The sequence below is a fragment of the Gigantopelta aegis genome, chromosome 3 (assembly GCF_016097555.1).
Source record: "Gigantopelta aegis isolate Gae_Host chromosome 3, Gae_host_genome, whole genome shotgun sequence".
NCBI lineage: Eukaryota > Metazoa > Mollusca > Gastropoda > Neomphalida > Peltospiridae > Gigantopelta > Gigantopelta aegis.
Genome location: NC_054701.1, coordinates 24,637,502 through 24,653,923, shown reverse-complemented (window position 1 = coordinate 24,653,923; position 16,422 = coordinate 24,637,502). Strand labels below are relative to the sequence as shown.

Genomic DNA, 16,422 nt, shown 5'->3' with positions numbered 1-16,422 from the left:
CTCAATACATTTTATTTACGGTTATATGGCGTCGGACATAAGGTTAAGGACCACACAGATATTGAGAGAGGAAACCCGCTGTCGTCACTTCATGGGCTTCTCTTTTCGATTAGCAGCAAGGGATCTTTTATATGCACCACCCCATAGACAGGATAGCACATACCACGGCCTTTGATGTACCAGTCGTGTGCACTGGCTGGAACGAGAAATAGCCAAATGGGTCCACCGACGAGGATCGATCCTAAACAGACTGCGCATCAAGCGAACACTTTACCATTGGGCTACGTCCCGCCCTGACCAAAAGGAAAGCTATATATGACTGCATCTCCTGGCTGTTTGGTGTCTTAGCATAGTAACTTCCCCCTCCCGCCATGGAATCGTGGACTGGCTACACCAGAACCCGAATCCATGGTGGGCGTGCCCGAACCGCAAGGATGTGGGCACGTTAATATAGTTCCCTTCCCTTCCCTTCTTAGCATAGCAGCAAGGGATCTTATACAGACATTTTAACACAGATAGATGCACTTCAGGCGAATACACATCAGCATAGCATCATCGATACTACAGGTTAATTGTAAAAACATAAAATATCACAAAACATTGTCATAATGCTATCACTAGCAGTTTTGGAATAAGCTGACGAATATCCGATATTATATGTTCCCAGTCTAGAATTCAGGGTCATTTTGGTCCCAATACCTCTCCGGACTCGCTCCAGAAACATGTTTACGAGTTCACAATTCACTGTCGGAATATTACACCTTGCCTTTTTAATATGAATCATGTGTAGGAGAAACCACTGGTTCCATTTACTTTTCCACCCCCAACACGTTTGAGATTGGTGCTTTCCGATATATTTTTCAACTTGAACCAAACCTACAATGCAAGGTGATCTATGGTACCAAATGCCCTTCAATATTGATATTATGTCCAGGAACTTGAAATATTTTAATATCTCCCTTGGAACGTTTAACAAGCTGAAACATTCTCTATACAGTGTCAGAAGAGTTCAGGTCCATTGTTTGGCTTGTTATCATCTCTAGAGGAACATGGCAGTCAATTCCACCACCACTGTTAATACCTCCCCAGTTTATTACCAAAACAAAATCCACAATGGCTGTCATTAGTTACTATATCCTCTATAGTACCAGGAATTTGCATCACCTCAGCATGATAATAAATAAAGTGAAGACAAGAACAAAATTTGTCAATGAAAGATAATTACAAAACAAAAGACAAAACAAACAGTTATATTATAACAATGTAAGAATAACAATAATTCATTTGCATAACAATTGCATATGGGTAGAGCAAAAACAACAATACATGAACAAACATCTGCATCACCAAATACATATGTAATTTAAGCCTTATAAACCTGATACTAAAGTACTAATCAAAATTATACCCAGGTGATTTTCCAGTCTTATATATTAGTTATGGAATTCCCTGGAATAAAAACCATAAAAATGTGTGAGTATTATCATGAACATATGTAATTTGAAACAGACTATAATACCCAGTTTTATACTAAACACACCTGAGACCACCCTTCTGCTTAGCTTAGTACTTGTGACCTGACCTGTCAGCTTTAATCAATATCAATCTGGGTGTTATAGTCTGTTCCAAATTACATATGTTTTGCAGTAAAATTGTAAATACGTCTCATATTTCTGTCTATAACAGGTCATTTATTGCCATTTTTTGTACCGGTTGTTTGAATACCATAATAGGTCATGATAATACTGACACATTTTTATGGTTTTTACTCCAGGGATTTTCATAACTAATATATAAGATTGGAAAATCACCTGGGTATAATTTTGATTAGTACTTTAGTGATAATAATATACCAGTACTAGTATTCAGGTGGAATACAGTGAAGATTGTGGGAAACTAAATTGGAAATCCGAGATCACACATTTAGCATGTGCATCACACTTATTGCCATCCATCCACTGCTGAAGATTTCTTGGAGGTATTATCAAACACACACAGTAACACATGGACACAATGTATACTGCTATACATTATAAATACATAACACTGCCTGGATCAAATGCATCATTTGCCCATCTGTTCTTAATGGTGTGTTAGCTGGTAAACCCTCTCCGATGGTAATGTTTCTTCAGTGAATTGTCCGGCCTCGGTGGCGCAGTGGTTAAGCCATCGGACTACAGGCTGGTAGGTACAGGGTTCGCAGCCCGGTACAGGCTCCAACCCAGAGCGAGTTCTTAAGGGCTCAATGGGTAGGTGTAAGGCCACTATACCCTCTTCTTTCTTACTAACCACTAACCAACTAACAACTAACCCACTGTCCTGGACAGACAGCCCAGATAGCTGAGGTGTGTGCCCAGGACAGCATGCTTGAACCTTAATTGGATATAAGCACGAAAATAAGAAGAAAAAAAAAGAAAAGTGAATTGTCATCTTGCAAGGACTTTTTCAACCTCAAAATTGTAGATGTTATGACACAAAACAAAACTCACTGTCAGCTTATAATAAAAACACAAAGTGTGTATTGGCAGAATTTAGACTTACTGCACTGATTCGCAGAATGGATGAACTGGCAATAGTCAGAACTTACGCCCATGACAGGCTTGGTCCGAATGTGTATGTTAGACACCCTGAACCGAACTGAACTGAACTAAGGACATATGACAGTACACAACCAGGACATCCAAACAAATGAATGTCCAATTAATCGTACTTAAGATAAGGACTGTCAAAGGCAATATAATACTTCGTATTCAGCAGGAAGGTCATGGCCCATAGTGCTAACAATTTTGCCTTCGCCAATTTTCATATATTTAAGAGTATTTCCTTGAAAGTTATTCAAAACATTTATTAGCCAAATACTAAATGTTTTAGCTACTTTGTATGGAAATTTGCAGCTGGTCAATTTGGCAATGTACAGGATAAGCCCTGAAGGTAAGGAACCAGAGACCAAAGACACACATGAGCACATCTTTGATACATCAGTGACAGCCATGTAGCACTGGCTAAAAAGGTAGTGCTACAAGCTAGTTTCAGTCAAATGGATAATCACGTTTCTTCTTTGGCTGCCTCACAAAGTCTGGATTGTACTGTGAATTGTATTTCCTCTGTCTTTCTGGCACAGGTTGCTCTTTTACTTCTTCTGGGACGTCTCCACGCAGTTTAGCTAAAAGCGCCTCTGTCCTCTGTCTCTCCTCCTGTTCTCGACGTCGACGCTCGGCACGAAGCTGCTCCATTGTTTTACCAGTTGTAGGTCTTGGTAACGAGGGGTCAGATTTCTCAACATCTTGGCTCTTGCTTTTGTGTTTGTGCTTCTGAAACAATGAACCATTATATCAGTAATATATATATATATATATATATTATACAAGCTTGTGTGTCGTACTGAGGATTATTGTATTGCCCGAGCTAGAGCGAGGGTAATATATGAATCCTAACACAAGTTTTGTAAAATCAGTACGACTCTCACGCGAGTGTAATAATTTCTTTATTATCCACATTATCCAAACTATTATTTTTATGAATAACAAGCTAGGACCATGTCAAAACGTTTGAAACGTAACTAAAAAGAGACAAAATGACATTTTTTATAAGCGTTTACACTGAGGAAGCCACATTAAGTTATGAAGTTGCTTCACAAAATTACGTCATTCGTTGTGCACGTGAAATCATTATGACACACGTGGGTTATACTGATTATATTTCCCTGAATATCTTGAACTATGTGGATAATAAATATATATATATACTAAGACAAGAGAGTTTAGCAATTTGACAAATGTTCTTAAATTAAAAAAAGATTGTGACTGTCAAAGTGAAATAAAACACTGGATTTAATTGATTCATCGTTTGTTAAGAGCACATTAACTGGAGATTTTCAACACAAAATGAAAGTGCAACTGTCACATCATTGAATGTAGCTTGTATTTTAAAGTACAATGTAGTGGTGCCAAACTGATAAATGTTTGGAGGTTTTTTGAACAGTAAATCCATCATGCTAACATACTCCACTAACTCTTGGTTTAGAACACAAGTCAATTTAGACAAAAGCTGATTTGCTAGGGTTGTCATGGGAAACTTGATAAAAAAATATTTAAATAAAACCGTTGGACAATGTTTAGTCAGTAGCTATTAGCTTTTGGTAATTGCAACACTGTTAAGAGAACAAGAGAACAAGAGAATAATAAGACTAATGCTACTTGTATTATCAATTCCTCCTCCTTTCCTCTATAGTTACTTTCCTGCTTATATCCAATTAAGGTTCAAGCATGCTGTCCTGGGCTATTTGGGCTGTCTGTCCAGGACAGTGGGTTAGTAGTGTTTAGTTCTGTTAGTGGTTAATGAGAGAGAAGCCAGAGTAGGGGCCACACACCTACCCACTTAGTCATTAACCTCACTCTTGGTGGGAGCCGATACCGGGATGCAAACCCACTACTTACCAGCCTTAAGTCTGGTAGCTTAAGCACTATGCCACTGAGGCCGGTATTATTATTAATTCATTCATTCACTTCAACTTATGGTATGGGATGGTAATTGGTGAACTGTAAAAAAGAGAAAATCTAGAGGGGTCCTGGAAATTCTTGAAATCCTAGGTTAAAATCTGTGCCATCTGACACATTTTGGAGGAAAGGACGATTAAAATGTGAGGAAACGCAATGTTCCATGAGAGGAAAACAGCTGATCCAAGGAGAATTCCCACCCCTGAAGTAAGGGTCAAGCACACTGTCCTAGGCACACACCTCAGCTATTTGGGCTGTCTGTCCAGGACAATGAGTTAGTTGTTAGTGATTAGTGGTTAGTGAGAGAGAAGAGGGTGTAGTGGTCTTACACCTACCCACTGAATCGTTGAAACCTGCTCTGGGTGTGAGCTGGCACCAGGCTGCGAACTCTGTACCTACCAGCCGCATGTCTGATGGCATAACCAATATTAATTACCAAGGAGTAGGCTTTATATGCACTGATTGAGACACATCTGTCACAGTGCCAAGACTTTTATTTTTCTGTTAATTTCCTAACTGTCCAAACCTCCTATTATGGGTGTTTGAAGCACTTGAATGCAAGGTTTGAAACATTCTGTCTCCTACCTCCTATTATGGGTGTTTGAAGCACTTGAGTGCAAGGTTTGAAACATTCTGTCTCCTACCTCCTATTATGGGTGTTTGAAGCACTTGAGTGCAAGGTTTCAAACATTCTGTCTCCTACCTCCTATTATGGGTGTTTGAAGCACTTGCATGCAAGGTTTCAAACATTCTGTCTCCTACCTCCTATTATGGGTGTTTGAAGCACTTGCATGCAAGGTTTCAAACATTCTGTCTCCTACCTCCTATTATGGGTGTTTGAAGCACTTGCATGCAAGGTTTCAAACATTCTGTCTCCTACCTGCTATTATGGGTGTTTGAAGCACTTGCATGCAAGGTTTCAAACATTCTGTCTCCTACCTGCTATTATGGGTGTTTGAAGCACTTGCATGCAAGGTTTCAAACATTCTGTCTCCTACCTCCTATTATGGGTGTTTGAAGCACTTGCATGCAAGGTTTCAAACATTCTGTCTCCTACCTTCTCCTTGTGTTTGTGTTTCTTCTTCTTCTCCATGTATTGTTTCATGTCATTCAGGGGATCCATCAATGATTTTCTCTTGTATTCCATGTCAAACCTAAAAACAAATACACAACATATCATGAACAGTTTACCCAAACATTAACAATGAATTGATAAGATTTTGATTAATAATATCTAAAATATATATATTTTTCTAAAATGACTTACTACATGCGGATGTGGTAGGGTTATGTGAACTGGTGCTACAATTCAAGAGAGGAATTTACCACAATGGGTAAGCATCTACATAAAATAGACTAGTATACGTCAAACGTTTGATCCAAATCGGAATTTACTCAATCTACATGGTAACTCCATGGATTATTCTAGGATATCAAATTTGTGAGGATAGCAAGCACCTAAATTGTGAAACTATTCACATATATGCCTTACATCCACAATCTGCTGAAACATTACTGAGTTAAACAACACAAAATTAAAAGTATGTGCATGTAAATAAAACCATTTCTGTATATTAAAAAAAGGGCTAACAATTTCAGAAGAAAATACACAGATTGTGAACAAACTATAAACAAAGTCCGACAGTATTAGCTCTGAAGGTTAAAGAGACAGGCCCTAGTTTTTAAACACTAAGACATATTTTCCACTATTAGATCCATTTACAATCACCGAAATCAAACATTACTTATATTTTATTGTTTAGATCATCAATTTCTGTAGAACCGAACTGTTTCTGGTCATCCTGTTGTTTCTAATATCACAAAATGCATTTTTCATATTTTTTAAAATGCATGTGCGTCTGAGAAGTAGCGGGTATTGATTTGAGTTCTAGTCTGTTTTTTAAGGATATTTTCTGGTTTTAACATCACACTCTCTTTTGTTTCACTCTGTTGTAACTTTATCCAAGTGTGTTACAGGTTTGTAGATTAACTAAACTTAGTGTCCATGTTGTAACTTTATCCAAGTGTGTTACAGGTTTGTAGATTAACTAAACTTAGTGTCCATGTTGTAACTTTATCCAAGTGTGTTACAGGTTTGTAGATTAACTAAACTTAGTGTCCATGTTGTAACTTTATCCATGTGTGTTACAGGTTTGTAGATTAACTAAACTTAGTGTCCATGTTGTAACTTTATCCAAGTGTGTTACAGGTTTGTATATTAACTAAACTTAGTGTCCTTTTTTACGAGTTGAAACTAGCATCTACGCCTTTAAGTTCTTCAATGACATATACTTGTATTTTAATTAAAACACATAATCCTCCCACCTCAATGTTTGTACTTGTTCTTCCTCTTTCTCCTTTTTCTTAGATTTCTTCAAATACCACGGAACCTCGTCTGAAGGATTGAAGTAATAAATGTAAGCAATTAAGCTAAAATGCAGATCTGAACATTTAAAACACTTCTGATAAACAAATGTCATTTAAGTAAATCAGAACAGTCAAAAACAACTGCCCTGTGGTTTTATCAATTTAAAACAGCAGGATATCTTTTCACTTTTAATAAATGTAATATTAAATGATTAGTTAAACATTAAAAACAATTTTTACACCTTGTATAAATTTCCCAAAGATACCTAGGGCATGGATGGCAATTATTGAACTGTGAAAAAGAGGAAATCTAGAGGGGTCCCGGAAATTCTTGAAATCCTAGGTTAAAATCTGACACATTTTGAAGGAAAGGATGATTAAAATGCAAGGAAACGTATTGTTCCATGAGAGAAAAACAGCTGAACGAGAATTCCCACCCCTGCTAGGGTCATTCACTAACTACTGTCAGTTGTATCATGTTACATTACTGATAGTCAAATCACTCCTGTGGTTGCATGCCTATTTACTTTTGCATTTCAATACAATTTCTGTCCGAATATATTCTGTGATAAAACAATACTGAAACGACTATGTGACTGTTAGTTTTAGGGAGTACTCTCCCTTGATTACCTTGCAAAAAACCCCAAATCAACTTAGGTTGACCATGAACATTTTCATTAAGCAACCCTTATGTCAGAGTGCCACTTAATTTTGCTTTTATGTGACAGTATGCAGTATACCACTTGCACATTTGATATCTGTTCAGGGCTAGCTCTGGCACTTGCCAAATTTGCCAAATGCAAATTTTGAAAGCAGCCGGCGAATTTTATTTTAATTTGGCAAAATAGTTTCATATAATGAGTAACATTTAATTTTTAAAATGTCAATTTCAGCAATTTTTGAAATTTAATAACCAATTTGGCGAAATGTTTTGGTCACCCAGAGCTAGCCCTGCTGTTAGTACTAAAATTAACAAATAACTTCATACCAATGGGGTATTTAAATACTACACCAGTCATCCTACTTGTAATCATCAAAGAAATATTTAAAAATGCATTCTTTTTTCTTAATGAAGAACGAATTCCTAAAACATACAGTATTAATACTAGTTGTATCAGGCTATATTACTGACAACAAACTCACTCTGTTCATCAATAGAACTTTTCCCCAGGTATGTCAGCAAGCCTATACTCTTCTCCCACTTCTCCTTCTCCGCTTTCTTCTCTGCTTCATGTTCTTTGTTCTTTCCTTCCTTCCTCAACTGTTCAAAGACAACAGGTTGAGACTATAAACTCCCGCAATTAAGAAAATGTCCAAGTAAAAAAACACATGCCTTAAAAAAGAATTACCAAAAAAAGGTGTCGTGAAGAATGAAAAATACCAAGGGATTGCCGATTGTTGTGGGCAATTGCAGGGGTTGAACTGCACAATGACACAGGGTTTCTGCCAGAGAGTAAAATGGGTATAACACCATACCCAAATTTACGTAATTAGTAACACCCCCTTACATGTAACACGTATGCCAACAGCTGGCCACTGTCAAAATTTTAAGGCAAATCCCCCACCCACCAACACCTGAAAAGGCGTTGTACCATACCTGATGACCCCTCAATCAAGACAGTTAAATTTGTTCAAAAATTGCGAAATCTCACGTGATCTCTTGTTGGGGAATTCCACACTTGTGATAAGCCAATGAAAACCGAGATCGGAAGGAGCCCGTCAAAAGTGTCCCACTTTCGAAATACTGGCTTTGTTTTTGACCTGGATAAGCCAGCGTAGTGAAACCAATGCGGAGTGCGGTGTCATATATGTACCAAACGTAATTGGATGTTCTGCTCTATATGCTTAAATAATAAAAATATTCCGGATACTGCCGCTTTAAGTTAACGTTTTGACAAATTGAATGACTCTTATCATGACTGTATGATTTTCTTAACCCTAACCCTAAATCTAACCCATTTTCTTTCTGGGGGAGGCCCCCATACCCCCTTTTGACTGTGGTTGCATTCAATTCCATAGCACCATACACCAAAATTTATTTCTAACTGTGATATTAATTTCAGCAGTAATTTAACACATACATGTAACATGATGAACTCACAGTGAAGCAAATTTTCAAAGAACTCACAAAACAGAGTTGTCATAAACTGTCATTAACATCAGTCTTGTTTAAAAAGACCTATGTACAAAAATTAGTTCAGCCCTGTCATGGACAGAACTCTCTGGCGAAGTAAGAGGTTGTACCCACAACAGGCATGCTTGAACAGTTCTCTAATGGAACCATGCCAAATATTACCCACACCCCACACACACAATGAGTTCACACCAATGCTCACTATATGTATACAAATCAATTTCAAGTTTATAAGTATTTTTAAAGTGAAAAATGAGCAATGCCAATGTTGTTGAAAAAGATACTTGTAAACTGTCTCACTCATAAACTACCCAGATTCATAATTGTTTGTCAGCCATCACTTTGTCAACCAATAATAAACAAAATTAAAGAAAACAAAGAGAACCCATCGTGTTTTAGTACAGGACATACTGCAGAAAATGAAGGGTTGGGTTATAGTGAACCATATATCCGTAACAATGCAATGCTGTATATTAATTAGACTAAGACTTAATCGCCATCGGTTTCAGTACCCCTTGTTCTATGTCGCTGAAGAAGTTGATATGTTCTGTTTTATCTGAAGCTACAATTGCTGTTGTGTCTTCAGGTGTCTGGTTGCTGACCGGCAGTGTGAACTCAATACCTCCCAGTCTCTCCTTTCCTCTTCTTCTTAGGATGTCTGTCCGTGCTTCTTGCTCCTAAAATAACAAGAGGATACATGAATATATGAGAGAGAGAGAGAGAGAGAGAGAGAGAGAGAGAGAGAGAGAGAGAGAGAGAGAGAGAGAGAGAGAGAGAGAGAGAGAGAGAGAGAGAGAGAGAGAGAGAGAGAATGAGAATGGAGAGGAGCTTATACTGTGCATGGTGAATATCTCAATGACTCATCCTGAATATCATTTTTTCCAAATTATATACCCAGTATGAATGAATGTCCTGAAAATTACTAAGCTTTTTATAATCATTCACTTTTTAGGTTTATGTGTTTCAGTCCTATGAAGGGTTTTTTTATGCATGTGCAAAAACAACATTTATAGTTCTATTACAAACCCTGGACAAAACTCTGCATGTAAATACTGACCAAAACATTCAAAATGATACTTAAAGGAAGTAATTCTGACTATGCTTACAGCTAAAGCAATTTTTCTTTGCTTTTCTTTTTCTTCTTCAGCAGCTTTTGCCTCATCTCGATTCACCCTGTCGATATTCTTCTTTGTACGCACATGCCAGCTGAAAACAAGAAGAAAAAATTGCAATTACTGACATAATTGTAGTACTTGACAATCGACCTGAAGTTAATACATAAGCTACACCTTGCCACTAGACTATACATTTACACGATCAAGTGAACATGTACTTCAAGCCATATTAATCTTATCAGAATCAATTCTTTGGAATGATCTGGAAAAAAGTCAATTATAAAATCGAAAGCTATGTTTAACCCACTTACTGTTTTCAGATGTCTTCTGTTATTTAAATTAATTATTTGGAAGAATTTACACTGAGAATTACATATAAAAAAATGTGTTTACTTGTCATCTATGTGACTAAAATGAGTACATATCTTGCATGCATTAAAACATATTTATAACAAGAAATAAATATTAAACAAATATTACAGATGCAGAACCTATTTTTAAAGCAATGTAAAGTATGTTTGGCTACTACTGCTTTTCTTCAAAGCTAACTTACACATTACTTACAACTTTTTGCTTAAATAATACATATTTGACAAATCCAATGTATTTGGTCATTCTTGTGTTTCTAGTAGCTCGAAATCATTGTACAGGAATTTACAAAATTAGATCATCAATGCTCCTAATTCTGACATGCTTAAAACTGAGGTTCATTTTCTAAAGCATGGTTTACACAATCAACATCAGATTTGTGGTTGTCTGCTTGTCATTAATTTGTAAAGTTTCACTTTACAATTCAGAAACATTTAAAGTCATTTTCATAAACAATAAATTTGAATAATTATATAATGAAATGAATGTTGATAGCACTTTAAACTTAACAATTTTATTCAGATATAATTGATAAAAATCTACTTTAAGAGTTAACAGGAAGGAAGGAAATGTTTTATTTAACGACGCACTCAATACATTTTATTTACGGTTATATTGCATCAGACATATCATGGTTAAGGACCACACAGATATTGAGAGAGGAAACCCGCTGTCGCCACTTCATGAGCTACTCTTTTCGACTAGCAGCAAGGGATCTTTTATATGCACCATCCCACAGACAGGATAGTACATACCAAGGCCATTGTTACACCAGTTGTGGAGCACTGGCTGGAACGAGAAATAGCCCAATGAGTCCACCGACAGGGATCGATCCGGGACCGACCGCGCATCAAGCGTACGCTTTACCACTGGGCTACGTCCCGCCCCAGAAAAACGTTAACAGGAGCTATAGCTTGAATGTCCTCTAACATTATTGTTATATGTAAGAATAATGCTGGAGATGACTGTGTGTAATACTTCGGCAATTGTCGATGACCAAAGGGTAGTCAGCTATTATGTCTGAAATACAATTTTTTTCCAAAAGCTGATGTCACAAACCTTTAGTTTGATTATTCCCAAGTTGAGCGTGCATGAAACACTTCGTCTTATATCAGCATGCGGTTTTCTTCATCTAGTTTCGATACCGGTTACCAACATATAACTTTAATGTCATGATTAGATTCGGGGATAATTGAACTAAAAGTCTGTGGCATCAGATTTAGGAAAAAAAGAGGATATTTCAGACATAGTAGCTGGCTACCATTTGGTCATCAAAAATTGCATTCAGTTATTACATCTACACACAGTTATCTCTAGCTTTATTCTCACATTTAGAATAACGCTAGCGGACACTCGAGATAAGAGTCTGAACTATTGCCAAACAAAGTAGCAATCACTGAAATCTGCAGGCATTGTTTGGCGAATGCTGGTCAACTCACCCCTATGTTTGGACAACTCGCCCCAAACTTTACTGTCCATAAATAATTGTGACAAAATTAAAAATGGATGTCTACAACTTTGTTGTCATTTTATTTATTAATATTACAGTGAAACTCTGCTATTATGACCACTTATTAAATAGTTTTATATTAGTGAAATCCTAATATTGGATAAATAAACAATGAACTGTCAAGCCTACTTTAATGACATTTATGAGTTTGTCCCTTATAAGTTATAATATTTTTTTATATTCAAAAATATTTAATCATTAATGCACATTATCGCTTAAACTATTGGTATATTAATTAATTAAATGGTAATGATGAGTTGACTAAACAGTGTACGGTGAGTTGACCTGCTCCTTGTTTGGCTAAATATATACTACTCAAAAGAATTTAAGGGTCAGATGATATTTTCGACATTATTTTCTGAATGTCAATTATATTAGCTAGACCATAATGTCATGCATGGTATTGTTCCATTTTGACGAAAGTGGGTCTAAGCAACCTATCAATGAATTAAAATCCACTGTCATTAACACTGTCGACTAGTTCTAATGGCGAAAACATGCTTACATTTGCACGTAAATTAGGATGAAAGCGAAAGGTCTGCTAAGTGCCCATAACTTGCTTTTTCACAAAGTGCTTCATTTGCACGCTTTGCACGTGTATTCCATGTTCCCAATGCTGAATTTCCGTATAATTGGAGCTTGCGTTCGTGTACGGTGCACACTCCAAATTCGACAATGGTACGACTTCAACTGACTATAGAAGATCGAGGAAGGGCTATTGCTTGGCTTCAGGATGGCAATATGCAAAGAAATGTTGCTCTGAGACTTGGTGTCAGTCAGAGTGTCGTTGGCCGACTGTGGCAACGGTACCAAGCAACGAATTCTGTTCGAAATCGTCCACGTTCGGGAAGACCCCGAAGCACTACAAATAGAGAGGACCGCTACATCACCAATATGGCTCTACGTCAACGCACAACCACTGCACGCCAATTACGTGACAATCTGCGGACTGCGACTGGAACTCGAGTGTCTGATCAAACCATACGCAATCGTCTGAGAGCCAATAATCTACGCTGCCGTCGCCAGGCTGTTCGACCACCACTCCTACCACGTCACAGAACGGCCAGACGTCACTGGTGCACGTTTCATCTGCGGTGGCAACGTGTTCAGTGGGGTCGAGTGATGTTCACTGATGAGTCCAGGTTTAGTCTCCAGTTCAACGACGGTTGGGTCCTGTCTACAGACGTCCTGGGGAACGCTTCGCTGACGTTAACATTAGACAACGTCACCGGTTCGGTGGTGGCAGCGTCATGGTGTGGGGCGACATCTCTATCCACCACAGGACCCCCCTCTATGTGGTGGATGGCAATCTGAATGGAATCCGCTATCTGAATAAGATTATCCGGCCGTTGGTTCTCCCAGGCCTTCAGCAGATTGGCGGCGGGGCAGTTCTGCAGGATGACAATGCCAGACCCCACCACGCCAGGGTGGTAACGGACTTTCTCAGACAACAAGGTATCGCCAGGATGGATTGGCCAGCATATTCGCCCGACTTGGCCCCAATAGAGCACGCCTGGGATGAATTAGGCAGGAGAGTTCGGGATAACCATGCCCCTCCGGCCAACCTTCATAATCTGGGTCAACTTCTTATGGCAGAGTGGCAGGCCATTCCCCAAGAGTTCTTCAGACGTCTGATCAACAGCATGAGGCAACGATGTGTCGAGTGTATTCGCGCCATGGGTGGATTCACACACTATTAAACAAATGTTCTAATGTGTAAAATCCATGTTTGACAACCTTCAACTTTGACAGCATGTCATGTGACTTTCTTGTATACAGTGACGTTTATTTGTGGGTTTTTTGTAAATATGGAAAAATAAATAAAAAATTTGGTGTAGTTTACATCATCAATCTAATACACTCTGAAACTTATTTGGTTATAAATTTTTGACCCTTAAATTCTTTTGAGTAGTATATTATTACAAATAGTAACATGAGCTATCATAGCCCGAGTACTCTGACTGTAAGAGAGCTAGACGGACATTTGGACATAAACACGCTCTCATTACAGTCAGAGACCAACCTATGTCTTTTTTTGGTAATTCCTGACTACCAAACGGTAGGCAACGAGTCCCGCTCTAATACCACAACAATCCTATGTTTGACGTCAAATACCTTTACATCAATCATTTTCGAGTTAAGTGATACAAAAAAAATCCACATATTAATCACTAATACACATACTACAGAAAGAAACCCGACAGCACACACATTCAGCTACGCTTCGTGACACTCCGTCGCAACAATTACAAAGCTCGGCGATCTATTTCGAGACTGGGCGATTCCGCCTTGTGCAGCAGTTACAGGGGTCGTCTCATAAGAGGAGGCAGTACGTAGCACATACTTTTTCCGTATCCTGTCGATAACACCCCAAATGTATCCTTCAAATTCAAAATGGAATCAATAATGTGTAATTGTTTTGGTTTAATGACGTAATGAAATCCAAATTCATCCAAAACGGCATTAGCCAACTCTTCCATGTTGTAACTTCGCTTGATATGAGACGGCCCCTGTAACTGCTGCACAAGGCGGAATCGCCCAGTGCGCGATCACGTGGTCTACGTCTCGAAATAGATCGCCGAGCTTTGCAATTGTTGCGACGGAGTGTCACGAAGCGTAGCTGAATGTGGGTGCTGTCGAGTTTCTTTCTGTAGTAAGTGTATTAGTGATTAATATGTGGATTTTTGTATCACTTAACTCGAAAATGATTGATGTAAAGGTATTTGACGTCAAACATAGGATTGTTGTGGTATTAGAGCGGGACTCGTTGCCTACCGTTTGGTAGTCAGGAATTGCCAAAAAAAGACATAGGTTGGTCTCTGACTGTAATGAGAGCGTGTTTATGTCCAAATGTCCGTCTAGCTCTCTTACAGTCAGAGTACTCGGGCTAGAGCTATCAGTGCGGATTTCCTGTTCTGGTAAAAAGAACACTGCGAAAATGGAACATACTGTATTAATAAACACTGAAACAGTAACTCAAAATTGTTGGTGAACACTTGGACAATGCAATTATACACATTTTAACAACAATAACAACATACCTCTTGTGTGGTAATATATTCATTGTCTTTTTATGTTCAGTTCGTCAATAAAGCGTAAATAACACCTAAAAAAGATAAAAAAATACAAAACAATTTTCACAACCTATTCCCAAATGTTCGTTGCGCTGTGGTGCTCCAAAGAAGTCAGTGGAAGAATTTACAAACAACCTAGGCGGCGAGGTCTAAAAGAAGGACTCGAAATACGTACGAATGACGACACTGGCAAACTATCCGATCCTTATCCCCCTATTGTTTGGGTTGAGATTTTATTGTGGGTTAGGGTGAGGTTCCTTCTTTATACATGTATGTTTAATTTTATGTACTTTATTTTTGCTGGTCAACCAGACTATGTTTTTATTATACATATATGAACATGGAAATAAAGTTATTGTATTGTATTGTATTGTATCATTGTAATGGGATGGGGGTAACAGGTGGAAATATTTCCCAATTTAAACTACGGTTATTTGATGTCTAACGCTTGTGCTTCTACTGAATTATAGTAAGAACTGTTTCAGGAAAACGCATACCGTGGACTTTAAATAATAATAATAATAATAATAATTATATATATATATATATATATATATATATATATATATATATATATATATATATATATATATATATATATATATATATATATATATATATATATATATATATGAAACAGCCCTGGGCCACAAATAAAAACTCGACGAGTCCACTGAGAGATCAATCCTACTACCCATCGCACTCCAGCGACCACTGCGCTTTAGAAGCAGACGAACTTTCTCTTACATAGGATTAATTTCGTGTGTCCAAAGAAATATGATTTTAAACAATATTATTGATGTTTTAATAATGAATTACTTTTGCCTTTTGATTTGAGAAAAGAAAGAGAGGAAGGGGTTTTATTGTCCTCTATTCTTTACACACGTACTCTGAACATATGTATTAAAATAAATGCATTATTAAATTATATTATGACAGTTAAAGTTTGTTTTGCTTAACGACACCACTAGAGTAAACCTACATTGATTTATTAATCATCGGCTATTGGATGTCAAACATTTGTTTTGGTTTTTAACTCATAACAGTCTTAAAAGAAACCAGCTACATTTTTCTATTAACAGAAGAGATACCTGGTCTGGCGCTTATAAAACTTTTTAGAGTCTAGACTCGAGATTCTAATTGTCTGAAACAGTAGCGTCATGGCAACGACGTACAAATTGCATATGCGTGTGACGTCATTTGACATAGAGTCTGGACAAAGTTTTATAAGCACGCATGGCCCCTCCTGTCCCAGGACCGCCTAGCTTCTGATAAGTGAGAATGCGGACCTGGGATAGGCGTGCCTGAACCTATTTTGGATATGGGCACGTAAATAGAGTACTCATACCCATGCATG

At 37.7% G+C, this 16,422-nt stretch overlaps 1 protein-coding gene across 2 annotated transcripts; it reads right to left on the bottom strand.

Annotated features, from left to right (window-relative positions):
• Positions 1-2,297: 2,297 nt before the first annotated feature.
• On the bottom strand, positions 2,298-16,200 carry LOC121367740 (leukocyte receptor cluster member 1 homolog). 2 transcript variants are annotated; one of them, XM_041492080.1, is made up of 8 exons: positions 16,157-16,200; positions 15,033-15,097; positions 10,104-10,203; positions 9,510-9,674; positions 8,007-8,124; positions 6,822-6,891; positions 5,554-5,650; positions 2,298-3,311 (listed from the first exon to the last, which is right to left on the bottom strand). In XM_041492080.1, the coding sequence occupies exons 2-8, from the start codon at positions 15,053-15,055 to the stop codon at positions 3,030-3,032; spliced, it is 855 nt and encodes a 284-aa protein (XP_041348014.1). In that variant the 5' UTR covers positions 15,056-15,097; positions 16,157-16,200; the 3' UTR covers positions 2,298-3,029. The 2 variants fall into 2 exon arrangements, with proteins under 2 accessions (XP_041348014.1, XP_041348013.1); XM_041492079.1 differs by lacking the exon at positions 16,157-16,200 and having other exon boundaries at positions 15,033-15,158.
• Between the last annotated feature and the right edge of the window lie 222 nt (positions 16,201-16,422).

Bases quoted from the DNA above. Each gene is read 5' to 3' on its own strand.
- LOC121367740 (XM_041492080.1), bottom strand. From the start codon at position 15,055: ATGAATATATTACCACACAAGAG. The intron at 6,892-8,006 runs GTGAGTTTGTTG...TCAATCCTTCAG, and splicing joins AAGTTCTATTGATGAACAGA to ACGAGGTTCCGTGGTATTTG. The intron at 5,651-6,821 runs GTGGGAGGATTA...ATTTGTTTTTAG, and splicing joins GAACAAGTACAAACATTGAG to GTTTGACATGGAATACAAGA.